The sequence below is a fragment of the Haliaeetus albicilla genome, chromosome Z (genome assembly GCF_947461875.1).
Source record: "Haliaeetus albicilla chromosome Z, bHalAlb1.1, whole genome shotgun sequence".
In the NCBI taxonomy this organism is placed as follows: domain Eukaryota; kingdom Metazoa; phylum Chordata; class Aves; order Accipitriformes; family Accipitridae; genus Haliaeetus; species Haliaeetus albicilla.
Genome location: NC_091516.1, coordinates 58,803,283 through 58,827,069, shown reverse-complemented (window position 1 = coordinate 58,827,069; position 23,787 = coordinate 58,803,283). Strand labels below are relative to the sequence as shown.

The following is a 23,787-nucleotide window of genomic DNA, read 5'->3' as shown; positions in this document are numbered from 1 at the left end:
ACCAGTCATACCGAACCACACTATTTCACTGTCTTGCTTATCAATGTAAGAGCACACTATTTTCCCCAAAATTCAAACTTAGAAATAGCGTCATCTAACACTTCCAATATTCCAGAGAGTCCATGAGCCATTTCAATCAAAAAGGCAGTGTATAATGTACTTAACATTCCATTATTATGGAAATGGAATTATTATAAATACATAATAAAGTATGACAAATTTTCTAGTGAGCCAGCAGCACTGAAGTTTACAGTTAACATAGATGTGCAAATATACAATCTAGAACAGCCTCACAGATTCAGCTAAATCAGGTTCCTAATGAGCTTTATCATTACCTGAATTTCATTTAACAAAATTTATGCTACTAGCTGAAAAGAAATTTCTTAGTTGGATAGCTGCTATCTAAACTATTAAAATACCTGCTTTGAAAAGAAAGGAATTGGTGTAAAAAGTCTGAGGTTACATAACCGTACTGAACAATGATGTCACTGAAAAGACTTAGCATGAAAAGGATAAAGTAAGTTTTCACACCTGTGTTTAAAGAGGAAAAAAATTAGTTAAATTCAACAACTGATTGCAGAGACTCATGACCATATTTTTAAGTTGTGTTAAAGCTATGTGTACACATAAAACCACAAGCTTTTACCCAACAAAACTGGAAGCTTTCCTGGTCTATTTTGTACCTCATTTTGTTGCAAAGAAGAGTGGTCAATGACAGTATTCTGGCTAGTTGTCCCCTTATGGACAGAATTACACATTTTCAATTTCTACAGGAAAGGCTCGTAAAACCACATCTTTCTCCTTTTCTTCCTGAGGCAGCAGCAGTGATAGTAAGGACTTTATTTCTGAAAAATGTTAAGAAAACCAGTGTGTTGGCTTCATCAGTCAGCACCCTCGGGGTAACAGCTCTGTTATCATAAAAATAATCTTTATTTTTTCAGGATACCCACATAATATGTGGAAATCTTTCAAAGAAAATGGGGATTCCCTACTGAACCTATCCCTGTTGTGAACCTCTTATCTCAGGAGTTCTAAAGAGAGAAACAAATTAAAAATTCCTTAAGATTGCAAATGATGGATGAACCTCAGCATACTTTGAAATAGGGTTATTAAAAGGGAATTAAAGGTAGGAGCTATGAAGGGAGAAAAAAAACCCAACCAAAATAAAGAAATGAATGTATCAATTAACAGGTACCACTATTAGAAATCACTGTACAATAGTTCTCTTAAGGAAAGTCTGAGAACCCAGCACCCTTATTGCCACTGACCCAAGGCTTCCGTCATACAGCAGGTTAATCACTTAATACATCAGCAAAATGCCTCCTTTCTGTCTCGTAGGCATGGCATTCAATTTTTCTGCAGTGCAGAAGTGTCTCAGTAAGACAACACAGTTCCCCACTAGCAAAGCCAAGCAAGCTCTTAGAAAGTAAGAGAATGAGTTTGAATTTCTTTATGCCGAAGACAGAAACCACATCCTGAATAAGCTCTCTAGGCTTTAAGTTGTCGTGTGAGAGTCCCACCTTCAGCTGTGTTTTCTTAAGAAAACGGCACCATTCCTATATTTTGCATTGTGTCCAACACCTGAGGACTGCTCTGTGAAACTGGTACTGTATGAGCCACTCAGAAGAGCTTAACGTGGGGGAACATAAAGACTTCCAATACTATTTGGCAGTAGGCATGGGTTAACACAATGATATCCTCAGCTTGTCTGAGATTGCAGCGCTGCTTGGCATACAGAAAGGGAAATCTTAAAGCTCCTGGTGAAGTTTAATGTACAAAGTACAGAAATGTAACTTGGGTGACTGCAGCTGAGAGTTAGGTGCATGCATTCTTTCCCTGCATTTTGAGAGCAGGCTCTAATTCAGATCTAAATGCAGTTCTGAATGCAGCTGAAAAGTACTCACCATGGAGGTCCACTCCAAAGCAGAATGTTCCCATGGCACACCAGAATCTGCTCTAGAGATCTGCAACAGAAAAGTCAAGATTGGTCTATGTGGTGGAGAGGGAAAAAGGTCTGGGTGCGGAACCAGTAGAAGGAACAAATTTCAAAGAGCAGTTAAGAACGGCACCTACGTTACCGAGTCACAAAGACCCCACCATACATCTGTGTGCAGCTTCTCAGGACACTCAGGCCAGGAGACAAAAATAGAGTATGCAAACCCTGATAAATTACTGAGGTGGGAACTGAGAGGCTGCTCACAGCCAGCTCATAAAGGGCACAAAAAATATATATACAAAGGCAGCATATGGTAACCAACCTAAAAATCCAGGAGAGGGAGACTTTTAAGATGGTATCATTTGTCCTACATCTCACCCAAGGAGCCTTGGAAGGACTGCCTGGGAACTACCAGGGTATGTGTTTTGGGGCTGAACTGCCAGACACATGCATCTCAGTGCTTGTGAGTTTTTCCTTATGAAAGCATGAATCTGAATGAGTAAAGTTAGTTTTGCTTTAATTTTTGGAAATAAACGCATCTTCCTCTCCTGTGAGAGCCTGCATTCAACTTTGCTACACCATTGCAACAGTATTTCCTACGCCAGCTTGCTGGAGTCTAGCATTCCTCTCAGCATCTTTTACATGCAAATCTTCAATGCAACAAGGGCTTCTTACCCATATGGTCAGAAATCCTCCCATCTGTTCTTTAACCAGATATATTCAGTCTTTTTCTAGCCACACTTCTGGCCTCTTAATTGGCCAAAGGGAGATCTTGCAAGCTTCTGAGTTTTGCCCTACTCAGCAGCCACTGAAGGGATGGAGAAATGCCCAAAAGCTTCTTTAGCTAAAAGCCAAAATGAAACACTCTGGCAGAACAGAAACAAAAGCTTCTCTGGTACCAAAGGAAGGCTAGCAACCAAGTTGACTAACACCTGAAGTCCCCTCTTTCGTCCCCTCTCCAGATGTCCTCCAAGCCAGAGACTATTCAAATTTAGCCAAGAGCATCTAATCATATCCAGAAGACGAGCAGTTTTTCATGCACTATTCTCCAATTGCTAGTGCTTGTTTCAGCACTGCCCATACAAGTCTCAAGCACGCAGGGTCGAATTTGACTTTTACACTAGTTTTACAGCTGTTTCTTTCACAATAAACAGAGATTTCAATAAAGAGAGTCTTCTGGGACTGCTTTTGGCAGTAAAGACCTTATATTTAGATTTCTGAGCATCTCTGGTGCTTTTAGTGCCTTATTTTAGATTTCATGTGCCTAAGTCCTTCAGCAGATCCAGTCACTTATATTTACAGTGCAGAGTAATGAAATATTTAACTCTCGTTAAAGCTACAGTTCTTACATTACTAAAAAAAAATAAAACCAGAAGAAAAACAAAATCTTCCATAGGATTTCTTTGAAAACTTCTGCTTTTTTGCATCTTACTTTTGGACAGTTGAAGTCCTTGGGAAAACGTGTCAAATACAGTGCTCTGATTCTAAATGATTTTACAGCATCCACCCTGAAGCTTTTCTTCCTCACCAGTGCAGCACAGCAAAACTCCCTCAAACTGTAAAAGCAAAATAAATTTTTGATAGAATTTTAAAAAATCCTTACTTCTGAATGAAAAGCAATAACAAAATTCAAAACTATAAGTCATAAAAGCCTCAGCTAGGAATGAGGCTTTCTAACAGCCAGGTAGAACGATGTGACCCTCTTCACCATGAAGAAAGAATTACCTAACACTCACAGAGTCATGGTTCTGACTAAGGAATAGACAACAGTATTTTACACTTAGTAAGGAGAAGAAACACAGGTGCAACTAATTATTCACAATTCACACAGAAACACACCAGCTGTTATTTCAGTAGCCCACATAATTTTTGTAGGCAGTCATTATCAAGACCACTAACGTATTAGACCTACTGTATTTACACACTCTGCAACCACCTCACCTCCGGGTATGCCCTGAGCTCTCACACGCTAATCAGCATCAGGCTAGGTCAGGCACTTACCTCCTGGGTTTGTCAAAGCACAGCACCTGGATGCTGCTGGTTGATTGCAGCACTTTCCTCTATTACTGAACCAGTACCCCACCAGGGGGTTAAGACTTGTACTAGTCTAGATGCTAAATTGCAAACAACTGTGTAAAGCACTTGAGGTCATTGACAATCCTGCAGCATTTATAAAACGGAGATACTCAATCTTCTGGCCCTCACAAATTTTCACATGAAGTAAATTAACCTTAATGAACACCACTGCTAATAATGTCAGCAGAGGTTAAGGATTGTTTGTAGAGCAGCTCTCCAAAGCTTGCCCTCACTTCAAAGACATGCCAGTACAGGAAGGAGTTGCATTTTTCCTCAGTGCTAAACTCGTACTTTATCCAAACTTAGCATTCAAGATTTTTATTCATTAAAAATACACCAATCTATATGAATATAATAATTCCATTAGCTTTTGTTTGATGGTCACATCCTTCCACAGTAATTCTCTTCCACAAAATGTTCTCTTTCTCTGGATTATCCAACAAATTTGCTGTCTTCCCAGCCTTATACCACTCCCTCCTATAAAGCTAGATCTAATGCAGCCTCTTTATCCCCTCTAAATGTAATGTCTTTTATCTTCTCTTCTGCTACAACTACATTCTGACTGCACAAAGATCCCTGACAGCACAAAGAGCAAGCAAATAGCCTTGAAAGTCATTAAATAATACTGGTTGCAAGCTTTTTAAAAAACAAGCTTTATAATCACGTGCTGCTATTATTGTCTGAATGATACGAGCTTTTATATTGGAAGGGATGTGGCAGTAAATTCAATCTGGATATTGTATAGAACGATGACTGCTCCCAGGCAGTTACACTTAAACTTCCCAGTATGATAATATAGACACCAGGTATCACTGGATATACAGGAAAGACCTCGTTAATTTGTGATCACTAAAAATCCAGCTTTAAACCACTACTTTAAATCATTTGCAAGTTTGGAAAAGAGGCTTTCTATACATCTTCCAAATGTCTTTGCTGAACTGAACAAAACCAAAAGGGGATACTGCACACAGTGAGACAGACAGAAAGGGAGGAGTAACAGATGACTGCTCGCGTAGGAGAGTAGCTGAACTAAACTAATCTGAATGGCATTAGTTTATCATACAAAGACATTTAATTTATTTCATTATTCTCTGTGGGCAGCTAAAGCACCCCAAGGCCCTAACATATTCAAGTTGATGAGCACAGCGGACAAAGACTCCTTCAGAGTACAATATTTAATGAAACTTAAATTAGGTCTCAAAAGAGCAATAGAGTGTATATTAAATATGGCACCGACACAGAGCCATTCTGCTCATACGCATGTGTTTTAAAGTAATTGCCATCAAATTCACACAGGGCCCCAGAAGATTTTAATACAGTTTTAATATAGCCATGCATAAAGCTTCCATTTTAACATACACTTCATAATAATTTGTTAACATGAGGCACAGGACAGAAGAGTAAGGAAAAGTCTGCAGCTAGGACTGAGCACTTCCTTAAGAAACAAAAGAAAATAATTTTATTTTCTTAGCAGTGGAGTGAAAGGCTACAGGATTTTTGGTTCTGTTTGCCTTTACAAATTTATATATACATTTGTCAAAGAAAGTTAAGAGAATATGTATTCATATTTTAAATGCTGTGATTTAACAAGGTGATCAGGAAGGTACTACTGCCATATGTTTTATATGTTGTTATGTTTCTATGTATTTATGTGGGGGGAAAAAAACCCAACAAACCAAAACTAAACAAAACACAAAATGCCCAAACCCCCAAATCCAAACTTGGATTCTATTCATTCTCTAATAAAAAACTTACCTAAAAACAAACTCACTCCCGTATAGCACTCTGATGCACTGTAGTACAAAATACTATGCAGTAAAAGTCAATTATAAGCAAAAATATTTATAAAAAGGAAAATAATCCACCAGTCTTCAATAATTTGGCCTTACCAAAACCTTTTTTTTTTTTTTTTCAAATAACTATGGCAAAGAAATAGGTACTTAAAACCTAGAATCAGAAACTTGAAAAAATGTATGATTTTGAAATTCACAGTCAGTATATGGCTGAAATTATTTTAAATAAAAAAAAGTGAAATTATAAAAAGGACAACGGGACAGCATGGTTCTGTTTGCTGAGTATACTGTAGCAATTTTGTTCTGCAGTGCACTCTCTTCCAAATCCAGGGAAGTAGCATTCAGTCACGCCAGAGGAAGAAAGGTTCAACACAGCAAGACATTGAAATGCAGAGACGCTACCACAACTAGAACAAAAGAAGGACAAATACTTGTCATAGTCCAGAACATGATAAACAGAATTAAAGACAATATTTGGGAGTACAAAGCGAAGGCTGGAACCTCAAGATTTGGCTGCTCATTGGGCAGAACACAGAACCATAGGAAATGAAACAGACCTTAACCAAAAGTAGAGGAAGGTTTAAGCTATTCATACAACTGTAGTTCACACTTCTCCCATCACTTCACATGCATAGATGCTGCGATGCATCTGGCAATTCCAAAGATACTCTGTGCTTTCTGCCAACCATCGACACAAGGGGTTTTGGCTGAACTACAGTTTCAGGGCCAGGTGTGAGTGTCTGCCTATGATATCAAGCTACCAACTGTTAGAACCAGCCATATAGACAAATCCAGGATACAGCCATTAAAGCTTGAACAGGTATATCCTTCATGACACACCTGTATATTGACTTGTCCTGTAAGTCTCAGTATTTGTAGTTTCCTGTAGCCAAGGATAATGCAAGTGTGTCATAAAGGAAACCCACCACCTGTAAGCCATTAATTGGGGGACACTATAGTGAAGTACTATTTTTGCACCATCTTACTAAAGACTTTTCCTAAATCTTGTATTTTCTTGTCTTTTTCTCTCAAAAACAAACTCACAACTAGATCAGATGATTGGTTACATGAAACTCTTGCAACTTGACTGAATTAAGTGCTAATTTACTGCAGTTCATCTGGAAGCAGCAATTTCATGAAATCTCTTCTATGGCACTCTTCACATTAATTTGAATCTTAGCGGAATACTTTTTTTTTTTTTTTCTCTGTATTTTGTAATCTGCAGGGTTGTTTCATAATTTCTCTATCAAGATACAGAAAAAATTTAAAAAGTAAAAAATCCTTTATATACCTGCATAGAACTTCGTGCTCTTGCATAAAAACTTCATTTATTGGGAGTGTCCCAGAATTTTAATAAAGAATTTTGCACATTTTATCAGAAATCTTTATCAGAATATCTTCTCTTTTCTACATGCCAATACTTTAACTTTTGAAAAGGATGGTTGGCACAGTTACACATTTCTAGCATTGCATCTTAACATGGTCCTATGTTGCACTATTCTGACAGATTCTTCATGTTGCTTCGGTATTCATAGTTTACCGAAAACTGCCATTAAGACAAACCTGGTGGTGCACTTATTGTAGGTACTGTAATTCTTAGGCATTTATCAATCTCAGCATTTCTGAGAATACTTCATTTATAGAACAATCAAACACCACACCCGGGCATCAACACCCACAACCCCTCATGAAGGAGAAATTAACTGCACCATGCTAAATTGTTTTTCCATTTTGAGAACGTGCTTGAGGCTGCAGCTCCAGAGAGACTTAACAAGCACTGCAGCCATTTTAAGAATAGAGGCTTATGCTGGCATTGCAGGAAGAGATACGACTACTTCTTTTCAGAAGTTATATTATCAAAGATACTTATAGAAAAGATGGACTTTCAGCTTTTTCATGTTACTTCAACTATGAGCTAGAACAGACCTTGGCTATTAAAGCTTTAAGGAACCAATCGCAAACCTGAAGTCAACAGCTTTTAAACAACAAAAAAAAAAAAAGAGGGAACATTACAAAACCAACTGATGTCTCTGTTATTTACAAGGGTTGCTTTCAAACAGCAGTTTTTTCTAAAAGACGACAGGTGTGAAAAATAAGTAATTCGCTTTCAAATAGTAGACATTCTTAAGAAAGGTCCGATAAATAACCAATTCCTTTGGCTTTGACGCAGCGCATTACAAGGGTCTGAAGGGTGTTTCATCTACAATTTCAAAATAATCGTTAAAAATCACACTTAAGACAGTTATTTGATGTGCCATGGTTTTATTATCAGCTGCAGTTTTAAGTGTGAAATGCAAACCAATATTCATGTGAGAGTGAACAAAGTCCACCATCAAAGATACAAATGCTGTTTTGCAGTGACTGTCCAGACAATTCAGAGGAGTTCAAACGATGGCCGACTTTTACTGGAGTGCTGACAAAGAAGCTTGCAAGGCTCCTGCAGGCCCTTTCCTAACAGACATACACAGACTACTAAGAACTAGCGAGAGCCATCTTTTGACAGTCTCCATGGCTGTTGAGGTCTACACGACAGTCACTAACAAGAGAAAAAAGGTGATCCACAGCTGGTCCCCGAAGGAAGGAAGCACAGTTCCATGCCATGCGGTGACATGAGACCAACTGTTCTTTGCGCCGTGGTTCTTTTCTCCACGACAACAGCTGCTTCGAGGCACACCTCGACTGAAACATTTCCAAGCCTCAACTTCCCAGCTGAACCTGCTTCTCCTTCATCACGGTCAACGCTTCCCGGCCATACCTCTGGGAAGCCGATTACCCCCCCCCCAACTCCTCTCCCCCACCCCTTCTTTGGGAAGAGCCTCTTTTGACTGAGGGGGGGAGAGGGGGTCACCCCCGCGCTTCGCCGGGGCCATGGAAGGGAGGAAGGAGGGGGCAAGCCGCCTCTCCCCCGCCCCGAGACCCGCCGCTGCCCGCGGCGGCGGCGGCGGGCGGGCGGGCGGCCCCGCGGAGCCGCCCCCTCACAGCAGCCCTCCCGGCCGCGCCGCGCCTTCTTCGCCCGGGGCCCGGCTACACGGGCGGCACCAGGCTCCTCTTCACCAGCAGCTGCTCGGGGGGAGACGGCGGCTTCTCGTCCTCCTCCAGCAGCTCGTCCAGCTCCGAGGCCTCCGGCCCGCCGGCCGCCCTGCAGCGCCGCAGGTGCTGCAAGGCCCGGCGATGCTTCTCCTGCAGCCGCCGCAGCTGGGCGCGCAGGGCCTCCGCCTCCGCCCTCTCGCCCGCGGCGGCGGGCTGGTCGGGGCCGGGACCCAGCAGGGCCTGGCGGAAGAGGCAGCGGTTCTCCCGGCGCAGGCGGCGGTTCTCCAGCCGCAGCCGGGCGTTCTCTTGGCGCAGCCGCGCGTTGTGCCACTCCTGCTCCTCCCGCTGCCGCAGCGCCTCGCCGTGGCTGGCCGCCAGGTCCGCGTACCGCTCCGCCAGCTGCTGCGCCGAGCCCCGCGACTGGCCCCGCCAGCCCTCCTGGCGGCCGCCCGGCGCGGCGATCTCCTCCGCCCCGCCGCAGCAGGGGCCGCCGGCGGGGGCGGCGGCGGCGAACCCCGCCCGGCCTCTCCGCGCCGAGCCGTTACAGCCCCAGCGCCCGTCCCCCACGCGCATGCGCCTCATCCGTGCCCTTCCCGCAGCCCGCCTGCACGCCCCACCGCCGCCGCCGCCGCCGCCGCCGCCCGAAGAGGGAGGGGCGCGGCGGCGGCCGCGCCGCCCTATGCAAATCAGGGGCGGGGCTTCGCCCGCCGGAGGAGGGGCCGGGGGTCGGGGCGGCCCAGCCGGCGCGGCCCAGCCGGCGCGGCCTGGCGGCGCCATGGCGGGGGCGGGGGGGGGCGGGGCCACGCGGGGCGCGGGGCTCCGCTGCGGGGGCGCCGGCGACGTGCGGTCACCGCGGGCGGCCTGCGGGGCCTCGGCCCACAAACCCGCCAGGGCCTCCTGGGTCACGAGTCGTCCTCTTCCGCCCCGTTTCCTGACCGCGCGAGGTGGCGATGGGCTTGGGCTGCTGGGGGGGGGGGGTCCCCTCTCGGAATAGCCCCGTCCACCCCCACTGCCTGTCTGACGAGGTGGGCGTCCGCAGGCAGGCGTGGTTGCGCAGCCCTGCAGCGTTCTTTCGCGTGGGCCTCGTTTTTGCTGTTACTGAAGAGCGGTGGCTGCCGCGCAAAGTTAACGTCCGCTCGGAAGCGCGTGTGAAATGGAGACCTGGTTGTGTAAGCGTTAGTCTGCTCCAGTGTTGCTAGGTGGTTGGGGTTTAAGGAGTAAAAAATGCAGGCCATAAGGACACATAGTCAGTACGTGAGCAGTTCTGACAGCTGGTAGATGATTCCGCTTAAAGTAACAAGATCGTGTGATACGGACTTGCCCGTAAACAATTTCCAAAAGAACATGAGAGCAGGATGTGAGGACTCTGTCCGTGGCATTTCAGAGTGGGTGGTGAAATGCATTAGTCGTCTGAGGTTCTCATCAATTCTCTTCGGCTGTTCTCCTTTACGTAACTATGCATGTAGGTATCTGCACAGTTAAGTAGTCCTGTTGGGATTACCATGGCTGTGCAGTACATACCACTGTGGACCTCTGTCTAATTTTTGCTCTTCAGGTTGTAAACTGTTTGTGACGGGGCCTGTGTTTTGCTTTATGATCCAATGTTCTGTTAATTACCAGCTGAAATTCTGAGTATGGATCGTATATTTGAAGTTAAACAAACAGTGCATAGCAGTAATTATAGTAATTCTTTTCAGAACCTTTTCAGCTCCAAATGATGACTATTTACTTAAAAGCTTTAAAAAAGAAACACTAAATCACTGCAGGACAGAAGTAATCTTAGTATCACTCTACTTTTGCCATGACTGCTGATCAGCAAAAATGAACTTACAGCAAATATTACCTGTACTAAGCCAGCTTCCAAGGAGAGATTGACTAGGGCTTTATAGTAATTCCATGTAATATGTGACTGAATTGGTTTTGCATTGAAAGAAACACATTAATGCCTGTTTACTAGTCACTTCTTAATGTTGCTGCTTCGGAAATCCATAGGTATACCCACTGCCAAGATGTCCATAAAACTTTACTTTGAGCTATAGACCAAATCCAGTAGAGTGCTGAGACTCTTCAGTCTGTGTGAAAGTGAACCAGGCGTTTGCACTCCTGAGAAGCAGTGCATACGGTAACATAGAGCTTGAACTTTTGATGACCACTAAGTTAGATTACAGTCATCATTAACAGCACCTTCAACTTTGATACGAGGCTGACTGTTCCTGGAGTCTTGCAGTGAATGTTGTATTATGGCTCTCAATTTTGTTTATCCACCTATTTTAGTTTTTCCTGTGCCTTTATTGTACTGTGGAAATTACATGCATGTATATAGAAGCATAAAGATTGATGGGCTGTATTCCTATAAAAATCATACTCGCGTATCAGAAGGGAATTTCAGATTCCTCAGACAATGTTTAAACACCAGTTTGTTATTCTTGGGTTAAAGATAATTACAGCAAGTAGTGATTGGGGAAAGACAATAAATCAACATAGACAAACTTCTGCTGTGAGATAGGAACATACTAGACAGTTTGAAGGGAGGAAGTGAAAAGGGGGAAGTAACCAGAGAAGCTGTGAGTAGTTGTCCACTCTTCAATGATTTTCTACTCACAGGATGCCTGTGAAGGACACAATATTTTAAACAGCAACAATATAATAGGGATAAATGTTATCTCCATTCCTGTTGATTAAAGCTGTTTTTATTTAATGGCATCAGACCTCCATAGATGAGAAGGGAAAGTGTCAACGCTTGTGGACCATCAGCTGCCATTGATTTTGCACCCTATCCAACCTGCCTGGGAAAAAGACCCTAGAAAAACACCTCACAAGGAAAATAAAAACTGTTGGTGCCCACCATTCCCTTTACAACTTGGGACATGGAATTCATATTTTTTATGTGAAAGGAATTCAAGCAGCTCTGCAGTTTGTATGGATACGAAGGACTTTTATTTTCTGTGATTCTTAAAGGAGGTCATACAAAAAGTTAGGCCCAAACTGAGTTTAGTTCGATTTTTTGTACTCCTTTTCTGCACTTAGAATCATAGAATCATAGAATGGTTTGGGCTGGAAGGGGCCTTTGAAGGTCATCTAGTCCAACCCCCCTGCAGTGAGCAGGGACATCTTCAACTCGATCAGGTTGCTCAGAGCCCCGTCCAACCTGACCTTGAACGTTTCCAGGGATGGAGCATCTACCACCTCTCTGGGCAACATCTTCCTGTGTTTCACCACCCTCACTGTAAAAAATTTCTTCCTTATATCTAGTCTAAATCTACCGTCTTTTAGTTTAAAACCATTACCCCTTGTTGTCTTGCTACAGGCCCTGCTAAAAAGTCTGTCCCCATCTTTCTTATAAGCCCCCTTTAAGTACTGAAAGGCCTCAGTAAGGTCTCCGCGGAGCCTTCTCTTCCCCAGGCTGAACAACCCCAACTCTCTCAGCCTTTCCTCACAGGAGAGGTGTTCCATCCCTCTGACCATTTTTGCGGCCCTCCTCTGGACCCTTTACAACAGGTCCATGTCTTTCCTGTACTGAGGGCTCCACAGCTGGATGCAGGACTCCAGGTGGGGTCTCCTGAGAGCGGAGTAAGGAGCGGGGCAGAATCCTCTCCCTCGACCTGCTAGACAGAACCACCAAGTCCTTCTCTGCAGGGCTGCTCTCAATCCCTTCATCCCCCAGCCTGTATTGATACTGGGGGTTGCCCTGACCCAGGTGCAGGACCTTGCCCTTGGCCTTGTTGAACCTCATGAAGTTCACATGGGCCCACTTCTTGAGCTTGTCCAGGTCCCTCTGGATGGCATCCCGTCCCTCAGGTGTGTCAACCACACCACTCATCTTGGTGTCATCTGCAATTTGGCTGGGGGTGCACTCGATCCCACTGTCTATGTCATCGATGAAGATATTAAACAGTACCCATCACAGTATGGACCCCTGAGGGACACCACTTGTCACTGATCTCCATCCTGACATTCAGCTGTTGACTGCAACTCTTTGAGTGTGACCATCCAGCCAATTCCTTATCCAGCAAACAGTCCATCCATCAAACCCACTTCTCTCCAATTTAGAGAGAAGGATGTTGTAGGGGACTGTGTCAAAGGCCTTACAGAAATCCAGATGACATCTGTAGCTCTTCCCTTGTGCACTGATGTGGTTTTTCCACCATAGAAGGCCACTAGGTTGGTCAGGCAAGATTTGCCCTTGGTGAAGCCATGCTGTCTGTCTTGAATCAATTCCCTGTCCTCCATGTGCCTTAACATAGCTTCTAGGAGGATCTGTTCCATGATGTTCCCAGGCACAGAAGTGAGGCCTACAGGTTAGTAGTTCCCAGGGTCCTCCTTTCTACCCTTTTTAAAAATAACGGCCCACTGGTACTATCCCAACCTTTGAGAAATAGCACAAAGGTGGAGGAATGTCCCATTGAGCCTCTCTTCCACTGCATGCATTCCCCTGAAGTGCATGTAATTATACTTCCTATGGGTTTTCCTGAAATTAAGGTAGATCATTTTGCTCCGTGCAACCCATGCAATGTGGCTTTCAGGCCTGAACATGATTCAGAGTTGAAACTCTGAAAAGCTCTCAGTATTTTGAGATAGATATTTTGTGTAGTCCTGAAGATAAGAGCATTGCAGTATACGCTTGAAGCAGTGTCATCCAAAGGACAGCAAGCAATAAATTTAAAAATACAATATAGCATGCATTAGCTTTTAAACTGAGGTGGTAAATGCCTTCAAAATAGCACGGTTCAGTGATGTCATCTTTCCAGTTGCAAGGCCCAATTGAGCTGTGTTAATGTGTTTATATAGTCATCAACGTTTTTCAGAGTTTAAATGTACATTAAGGAACATGAAGTTTCTAGCTGTCAGGTTCTGAACTTTCCAAGGGGAAGTAAAGATTAACTAATAAATGCATTTTCTTTGTGGCGCAGCCTGAAAGAAAGCCTGGAAGACTCTTGGCAGGAACACCTACCCTGATAAGAGACTGAAACTTTTTGACCGAATAAAACCTAGAAGTCTCGGTTTGTAAGTTGAGCTGCTCAGCCTGCGTGGCGACTGTGGTCATGTGCACACTTTGGTTGAAAGGCAAAACCCTCAGCTAATGAAACACTTCAGTCAAACTTCTCAACCGTTGACCATATATGACCACAGATCAGATTTGACTTGGATATAAATGGAGCCCCACCAGAGGGCAAATTGAGCCAGTCCTCTTTGGAGCAGCAGGTCTGCGGTCAGGGACTCCCCTTGGGCTGGGACACCGCCTAAGAAAACTCCTCAAGGTTGAGAGCCCTCATCTTTTAGGTGAGGGAGAGGTCATCATTTCTAAAGCTTAAGAATTCTTAAGCTGGTTGTGCAGTATTAATTTCCCCTTACATCATTGAACTTGTGGTTTGCTAATGTTGTCGGAGTTCTAAATGATTTTCATTGAAGAATAAATTTGGTTGAGTTTAACACCTGTTTAATCTGATTGTGTGAGCCTCCATGACAAAGACCCTTACTAGGAAAGAATATCCAGTCTCATTAGGCTGGATCTTGCTTCAAGAATTCTCTGACGGCATGTAAAATGCTAGCATTAATTGCATCACTGATTACATTTCACTGGACAGAATAGGGCAAAATCTTAGGGGTGGGACCTGTTGGAAATGAAGGTAATGAAAGAGCTACAGAGGAACAAAAAGGAAAAATATTAAAACTAGGGAAAGAAAAACAGTGCAGATAAGAGAATAACACAGAGAAGAAATTGTGATAACTTGTAAGGGGAACATTCCCTAGCTGAACAAGAGTGAAAGAGATGGTGTGATAGTTACTAAATGATAACCAGAAAGCATACTTAGAATACAAAGGGTTTATTCTGCCTTGATCTTTATGCTGACATATCAGGGAGTTTCACTGTAGGATGAGAAGCATACACATCTACGTTTATACTCTAGTCCATGGATCACCATTAAAAATAAAACATGGGCTTCTACCGAGAATTAGATTTCACATCAGAAAAGAAATAGCAACATGGAGTGCATCAGTAGTTTGCTAGAAGTCCTGAAAATAATGTAGTAAAATGCAGGTCAGTCTGTGGGTCTTTTTTGAGGTTGAGGGGAAGGAATAACTTTGGAGAGAGCATCTGTAATCTGGTGTAGCCAGAGGAGATTAACATTTCCTTTCCAGCTGGAGATTTGGAAAGATGTCCCCTTCTAGCTCATTTCACCTCACAGCTTTAGTTTTCAGTGCAACAGAACTAAGTAAACTGTGGTTTAAATAAAAAAATCACTTTAGAGACAAGGAGGGACACTGCTGTCATACTGAGGGAAAATCTGTAGCAACATGATAGATATAGTTCTGATAGCCTTGTTGCTGATGCTTTTAATTGGTCTTCATAAATGTTTTATGTGATTGTGAGGAAATGTAGTCAGCATTCTGAGCTGACAGTTGCTTAAAAAAAGGTATGTGTTGATAAAGCTTATAATATCACCTGTAACACCTTTGTAAATTAGCCTGAGTAGAAGGCACAGAATATTTATTCTCAGCAGTCTGCACACTGAATTCAAGAGTGAATAGAGAGGCTTTATTCTTATCCCTTTTCACTAATGTAAAGCAGGAATGCTGCTGTCAAAGGCAATGGGATTGTACTTACACTACTGTCAGCCTGTAGTAAATGAGATCAGAAGCAGTTTCTCTAATTAGAGATTTGCAGTGCAGTATTGGGAACAGAAAGGGGGTTTGGAAGCTAATTTACTTACATTTCTGCGTACCTGCCTTAGGCATTGTGTTTAAGTTGTCATCATTCCTTGACTGTTGATAGTGTTGAGGAATAGGGCATATTAGATGTTGCCTCGTCACCCTTGGAAGAAGTGACATTTGGGGAATTACGTAAACCCACCCTTTTGCAAGCATTCTGAGGATGGGGTGGGTGGCTTGGGAGGGTATTTGCTGCTTAGCTGGATTGCCGATATCTGCCTAGTAAATGTAGACCTGTGTTCTGAGTTGCTGCTTTCTTGTACTTTTCTTTAATCTCTGAGTTTACTAGTTCCATGCCTTGAAAAGTTTTATAAAATACATATTGAGTTGCTTTTGCTGTTACTGCTAATATTCCTTTCACAACCGTCCTTGGGCATAGTTTATTACCACCAAACAGGCTTACTAGTTGGTACTAGCAGTTCTTGCTGATACTTGACAGCATAAATACAACTTTAATGAAAAAATTACTAAAGAAATAAGAATAAGTAATACTGATGGCATTTATTTATTGTCTTGGTGTGAACAGAAATATTAAAAGCCGTCAAATAGCAGCATCTCTGTTTGACAGCACCATTGAATCCTATCCATGTGTTGCCATAAGAAGAACCAAGTATAAATAAGGGAAGCTTGTCTTATCAGTTTTAATTCAAATTTATATTGCTGTGGGAAAAGAACAGTCCCTTAAAATACTGTGGACTAGAGTACAGAAGCTGAGTTCAGAGCTGCACATGCATTAGTAGAGAGGAAAGAGAACGGTTTGTTAAGGATTACAGGTTGGGTTAAACTGTAAGAACTTCAGCACACAACAAACTCCCCTTCAGCTTGGATTTCTGAGCAAAGCCTTATAACTTAAAATAAAAGCACTGGTTAGACTCAGAAATACAGGCAAGGGGTTGCCTGTACTTTCAAAGAAGGTCTCTGTGCACGTCTGTTGTGTGTACCTGTGGGATTTTGCTTGTGTAAGAAGATGAAAATGGCATTCCATATTCTGGGAGTGAGAAGCACCACATTAAAAGACAAAGGTTATTGGTATGTAGGTCAGCCCTGAATCTTTGTTTAGAATGAAACATAACAGTTTGGCCTTTGAACTGGTAGTAGGGTCTGTGAATCCCATAGGAATAATAAACCATAACTCAGACAGTTGTGTTGATTCATCAGATTTGATGAGATAGCTAAGGATTATAAGTAAAAAATAAACTACCTAGTTACAGGTAGTGGTTGAGGTCCCAATTAAAAGGATGGGAAAACTGTGTTTGAAATTGCACTTTTAAAATTAGAACAAGACATTTAGACAGGTGAAATAGTGAATAAGCTAAATAAGTGTCTTGCATTTATGTATGGCTAATCATCTCTAAGCCATGCTAGACAGAGCCTTATAAATTCAGAACATGGAAATTATAGGTGGAAAAACAAAAAAAGGTGGGGAAAAAAGTGATTGTCAGTGATGTTTTCAGTGAAGAATTTGTTCTTGAGTCAACTGCTCTAAGAAATATTGGTCATCCGTGCTTTCCAGCAGGAAGTTAGAAAACATATCTTGAAATCTGGTGTCATGGGCTAAATTTTATTTACATAAGGTGTTGAGGGCATGAACAGACATCAGATCCTGTTTATTTCCTGAATCATCTGGTGAAATTCATCTTGTGTTTGCAGCATATGTTCTTACATCTAATTACATGTGCTCCATTTATCGTCAGTTAGATCCTTTTGAACATGGTGCATTTCACTGTAATGCAGATGTCTAAAAGAGGTCAGGTAGTTCACATTCCAGACAACTTTTTCCTTTCTATTGACTGTTAAGGGAGTCCAAAAGATGCTTCCATCATAGACGTCCGACATTAGACCACCTGCATCCCATCTTCAGAACAAAAATGTGCAACAGCTGCAAAATATGAACCTGTAGATTTAGTAGAAGCTTGAGCAGAGAAAAACCATGAGTGAGCATGATCACGATGTTCTAGTCTTTGTTTTACAGCTAGTACTTTACATGTCTGTGTGGTCCAGCAGAAACAGCCAACAAGACGTTCTGGTTAAGAATATGGTATTTCTGTAGGTTGAGCTGGAAGGTCCAACACAGAACTGATACCTGAAGAAAGTGATTGAGCAAAATAGGAAAACAAAATGGGAAATATCTCAGGAGGTTGTGCTTAAGCCTTCAACCAGCCCATTGTGTTTTTGAAGGAAAAAAGTGAAGCTGGAAGCAGCAGATTCTATAATTGCAAGAAGATTATGTTACTTCCAAGGTCTACAAGCACTAGTGATAATCAGATGATACCTTGAAATCTATAACAGGCTATGTACCTTCTTTAGCCATTCTGTTACACAGATTATATGACAGTGCATACTAAAACGGGAAGAAAAATAATTACTCCACAAATGTCCTATGGTAAAATGAAATCTTCCAACATATATACAATTGACACAAAGTAACGTGAGATGGTTTTTACCTTGTCCAGTTGTTCAAGGAAGAAGGAGTTTGTACCAACAGAAAGGAAACTGAATTCATACGTAAATGTCAATACTAAAGACTGACACTGACCAGAGTTTCTTCAGAAAACAGAAATTTATGTATACTGTGACAATATGTAAAGAATACCTGTATGCCATCATTAGTTTTTCTCCCAGCTGAAAACTTTTCTATCCCCTAGCATTTTTGCTGCTTGTTTCATCCAAAATGGTAGACACAGGATAGAAAAGTTGTCAGCTGAAAAAATGGAAGGCTTAAAGGAGAGTGCGGGTAGTGTCTGCATCAAGGTTCTCTTATTGTATTACTAGCAATTTACTTGTATAATAGCAGTTGGGCATGGTAGCAATAGGGGATAATGCAGTAGCTTTTCTTTTTTCATTCAGAAATGGCCAGAATTAGAATTTTAAAATCAATATCTCCAATCCAGAAAGTCCATTTCAATTTGCACTGAGCCGACAGAAATGGTATCTGAAACACACATTCTATCAGTTTATTTGTTCAGGGTATACATTAATTTAGAAACCATACCTTTGCCTAGCACAGAGATTAAAGGGTGGAAAACAGTTTTATAACAGTAGGAGTTGAAATAGCGTCACTTTCAAATGGTTGCTGCATGCTAGGTTTGCAAAACTTTATCTGTAATACTGCTCTTCCTCCTCTATTTTACAGACCAGCATAACAATACAGTAGAACAAAGATTTTCTTAAAGGAAAAAAAAAAAGTATTCATAATGTAAATAATTATTATTTGGTTTATATTCCAGTTCTCTGACTTGCAGCTTTGATATTCTTGATATTGCTAGAGTTGTGATTGCTAAGGAGACACAATTTGAAGGCCTATGTAGTTGATTCCCACACGATGATATTATTTGCTCTATCCCTGGGCCTCACACCTGCAGACTCGTAAAACTCCGTGGCATTAAGACCTAATTATCTTTCACAAGTGATTGTCAGGAGGTAATCTGTTGATATTGGAAAGCAACTGCCTTCAAGAAGAGACTGACTGGCTATTGTAGTCTCTTCTCCTTAAGCTGAAAATAATAGGCTTTCTGTTTTCCACATAACGGGCGGAAATTTCAGCCCTATCTAGTTTCAAGCGGTTCAGAAATAATCAAGCATATCATTATCATAGCAAGAATCACTATACTGTCTGCCAGGTCTCGAGGTGTCTTTATTCTGTTTCTGCATAGTCAGGTAATTCACCTGTTGAAATTAATAAAAGAAAAATGAAATACCCTGAGCTAAACTTCAGAGAAAAAGGATACTATGGAACCAAAAGAAGTGATAGTTAAAAGAGAAATTCCAAAGATATAAACAAAGGTTGAATACTCAGTTTCCACTGAATTCCAGTGGGTGTGGTGTATCTGACTTTTGAACATCACAGTTGCCTGTGGGTCACATGAAAATGACAGGGTTGGATACATCTCTCTTCTGCAAGATTTTACATAAGCCGCTTCTCCTTTAAACTAGCTTTCTGTTTATAATCCATCTGTTTTAAAATTCTAGAAATGCTGCTTTTAGCTTGCTAACATTACAGTAGTATTCAGAAATCTCACTGTGGGGACACTGTCATGCTTTCTTTTTTAACATTGGTATTCAATACAACAAACAGAAAGCTAGGAAGCAAACTCTGTTGAAGACTACTTTGTGGGAGGAGAGCTGGTAGTTTGTGTTCTTTTGGCTTCTGTCTCCCTTCGTTCTCTTTATCCCTCATACCCAGCTCCACCACAAATGCACACTCTTCAGACTAGAAACAATGATAGAGGTGTAGTCAGTTTCTCATCTATCAAATGTCTGGCACTTTAAAGTCTGGTGTTTTTAGGACTGCAGACAGCTAGTAGTCCCCTTTTTACTTTCCAAGTAAAGTAAATAGACCAATCCATACATGTATCATGATAGCATAACAGAGTTTAAGTCCGTATACCAGCTGTTCACGAATTTTAATAGTGTGTACTGAAGCCTAGGACATTATACTCTTACATACATATATAGATATAAAATGTTTTAAAATTATAGTAATCTTGTTTCATCTCTTTGTAGAAAATACTGGTTTAAAACATTCAACACTCCTGAATTCTAGGACACATTTAAAACTAGGCAATTTTAAAGTGTAGGTTTTTAGTTCTATAATGGTAGGGTAATTATCAAATTCCTACATAGTTGTCTCATGATGAGGTCCATTACCATATCACTGCTATAAACAACTAAATTAGAATGTACATGTATGTATGTCTTATTGTTTGTGAATGTCTGTCTGTATATTTATACATAAAAATCAGTGCTGATCCCATGAAATCAAGTAGGTGTTAAACTTAATTTTTATAAAAGTTGAAGACTACCCTATTAAAATACAAAATTCAGACATAGCTCCACTTCAACTTTTACAGTTAGTACTATGGCATGTAAATTTATCAGTAATGACTTCCATTATTTTTAATCTTCTTGTGGTAAACCAAATTCTTCCTATGTATCTTAACTACAGTCATTAAGTACCAATATTTAATATTGCAGAAAATCAAGGAGCAATGTAACCAGAAACTGTAAGAAGTCATAGAATAGCTTCAAACATGCCTGTACGAAAGTTCTTATTACAAAATTCCTGGTTAAATCACAGGACACTTTGCCTGAGCATGGGCTGCATGAAGTTAGGCTGATCTGGAATATTTTTTATTTCCCAAGTCTCACTTCACATGTGCTTGATTTCTGCAATTGGAATTTCTTACTTTTTCCTTGTGGTAATTTAAGTCGATCTATTGTAAATCATCAAGTATCTATTAAGATAATATACAACAAAGTACTAGATCTGAAATTAATATTATAATCTTGAACTCTTTCTTTTCATTGGGATTTGTTTCATTGGATCTGATGTCAACTTCTGTATTATGGGTAATTCTGACCAGTCCATCATTATTTTAATATCTCTTCCACCTGTGTTACTAGTATATATTTTTTTACTTGTGTTATCCAACCAAAATTAAGAACAACTGCTAATATGTAGAAAGATAAAATTCTGAAGAGAAGTCTATATCAGTGATGATTCATCTGAATACAAACCACAGCCTGCTGTGCAGAAAATTGTTTTGTCGTTATTGACTGAATAGGAAAAGATGAATTGTGAGAGCAGACACAGAAAAAGTGGAAAAGCCATAAAATCTAACACTATGATGTTCTTCAATTTACAAAATGTTTTATTGCGTGATGTAGAAAATCTTGGATAAAATGATGTCATAGCACTTCAAGAAACTCTTACAGGAGCTGACCAAAAAAGGGAGGCTGTTCTCAAGTTAGTCTTGAGCAAGACAGCAGGATTAATTCAGATGATACTCATAGAATCACAGAATAGAATCATGTTACGTCCAAACATGTGAAAATATACCTAGTATTTTTTTTAAAACAGCCATTGTTCAGAAGACCTGGAAGGAAGTAAAAATTTCAAATATTTCCTTCATATTTAAATTATAAAGCACTTAGTAGCTGGGTGAAAGAATTATAAGTCAGAAAGATGTAAATACACTGAGCAGTCCAGATGAAAAGATGTTTAAAATCACTGCAATAGAAGACCAGGAAATTACAAGAATTAAGCAGCATGACTTCTTAAAAAGAAAATTGTGTTTTATTGATCTCTTAGAAACTATTTACTTTGGCAGTATTTAGTTGATGAGGTACCAGCTTATAAAACTTTAAAAATTTCCTCTCCCTGAAATGAATCACAGGCTGTTAGGTTTCTATAATGTGAGAAGAAAAGCTACCCTGGATCACAAACTAAAATACAGAAAATGGAGAGCTGGATTAAAAGGTTAATTTTCATAATGTCTAAAGGTTAACAACAAAATGCCTCAGTATTCCTTACTAGGTCTTGTGTTTGATACATTTATTGATCTGTAAAGGTCAGCAAGGAATGAGGTAGCAAAATTTGTGATGACACAAAGTTATGAAGGTGATTCTCCAATGATTTGGTATTAACCACTGAGACTGGTCCAAATTATCTTCATGGTTATCCAGTCCTGATTATCAGTTGCTGTGTTTTGTAGGCATAAATCTTGTGTCTATGTAATTCAAACTCTGATAGTGAAAACGTTTGCAGAAAAACTATATACAAAACCATATAAATAATTCAATGAGAAAATTGCATAATTGTTGTATTGCCTATGTGCAAGAAGAAGGTGGAAAATAGCATTTGTTTCTTTTCTGCATTGCCTGAGTTTAGTGATTTGATTGCTACAACTTTTGCTTAATCATAAATTTAGCAATATTAGCAAATGAGGCCAAAATTACATGGAAAGAGGTATTGCCACATGCATATACAGAAAGGTTATAATGAAAAAGCACAGGGTAGGGTTTTTATTTGCCACATATGAAAGAGGACAGTGTACAAGAAAGAAACCCCTTGATCCTGATCACTTATGGTCAGAAAAAACATGAGATTTATAGAAATGCTAATCAATTAGGTAATTGTTTTGGTAATTCAAGTATTGATTGCCCAGATCTCACAGATGTTCTGTTAAATAAAGCTCTGCTTTACAGATAAGTTGTACTCTAATCTCTCTTGGAGCTAATGGATCATGCTTCACCAAAAAATTCACTTGGCACCTCTTTCGGTTTCTTATTGTGCTCTCCTGCACTCCTCAAGTCTTCCAGTCTGCCAGCTGATACTCTCATTATTAAAGCCTTATTGAGGAATTTATCTTAGTTGTTTTAAGGACTTGAAGTTCCACCTTAAATTCTTATGATGTGTCAGGCAGTGGAAAGGAGTTAGATAGCTAACTCACAGCTTTCATCAGTAGGAACAGGATGCAGAAGTATGGGGTGGGTACCCTAAATCTTTAAGGAAATGCTTCTACTGCCATCCCAAAATGTAAGTAACTGTGAAAACATACTGGCTTTCCTGAAGGGTTTGGAGTTCAACCTGAATTTGTTAATAGAGGGTTCTTTTCTAGGATACCTGGTGTATATACATGTGAGTTGGGAAGGTCATTACTGGAAATACTCCTGTCAAGCATTAAATTGTATGCTTGTTTTGACAGAATCAACAGTCAGAGCTGAAAACTGGATTGCAAATTCATTAAAGGTATTTCAGAATTTCTCACAATATTGCATATTTTCCATGAATTCTTACTTCAACTACCCTATATATTGGTATGAACTCTAATTTGTAAAGAACACATATTTTTGTGTTAACCAAGGGATTGATGGCATAAACCAGTTCTCTCCAGTCTCTCCTTAAAAGGAAGTACTTTGAGGCCCTACAGAAAAGACAGTTCTTTCTGTTTTTCTTCTAATTTTAAGCATAATAAAGTGGTAGTATTGAATCTGTATTATTTTTGGCCAGTAAATTATTCCTAGTTTGGTGACTTATAATGAGTGACCAGAAATTTTGATTTTTACTCCTGGATATATTAAGCAAGCAGAGACATAGTATAGGTATAAGCAAAGACCAGACAACTGGGTTACTGTGACTAGAAGACCTGGCCAGGAAAACCGAGAAGCAAGGCAGCTGCAAGCAGAGAAGCACTGCCTTGCAGAAAACATGTAGGTGACATCTGTTATACTGGAATCAAAGGAACTTCATGGACAATTAATAAAGCCTTGAAGCACCTCTGTAAAGTCAGGTCTGTCTTACTATAGCAATTTTTTATGCTGCAAATCTAAGCGTCTTCTCCAAATTGATGGAATGGGCAATGGCCACACAAGCAGTAGCACCCCAAAGTCCTGTCTGCCTGACTTCTCTAACCACAAGAAAAAATCTTGACATACATGTTATGCTAATTCCAAGTATGC

General features: G+C 40.7%; 1 protein-coding gene across 1 annotated transcript; it reads right to left on the bottom strand.

Annotated features, from left to right (window-relative positions):
• Positions 1 to 8,047: 8,047 nt before the first annotated feature.
• On the bottom strand, positions 8,048 to 9,450 carry TUSC1 (tumor suppressor candidate 1). Its single transcript, XM_069775773.1, has one exon. The coding sequence runs from the start codon at positions 9,415 to 9,417 to the stop codon at positions 8,830 to 8,832; it is 588 nt and encodes a 195-aa protein (XP_069631874.1). The 5' UTR covers positions 9,418 to 9,450; the 3' UTR covers positions 8,048 to 8,829.
• Positions 9,451 to 23,787: the final 14,337 nt, after the last annotated feature.

Coding starts and splice junctions, on each gene's coding strand:
- TUSC1 (XM_069775773.1), bottom strand. CDS start 9,417: ATGAGGCGCATGCGCGTGGGGGACGGGCGCTGGGGCTGTAACGGCTCG.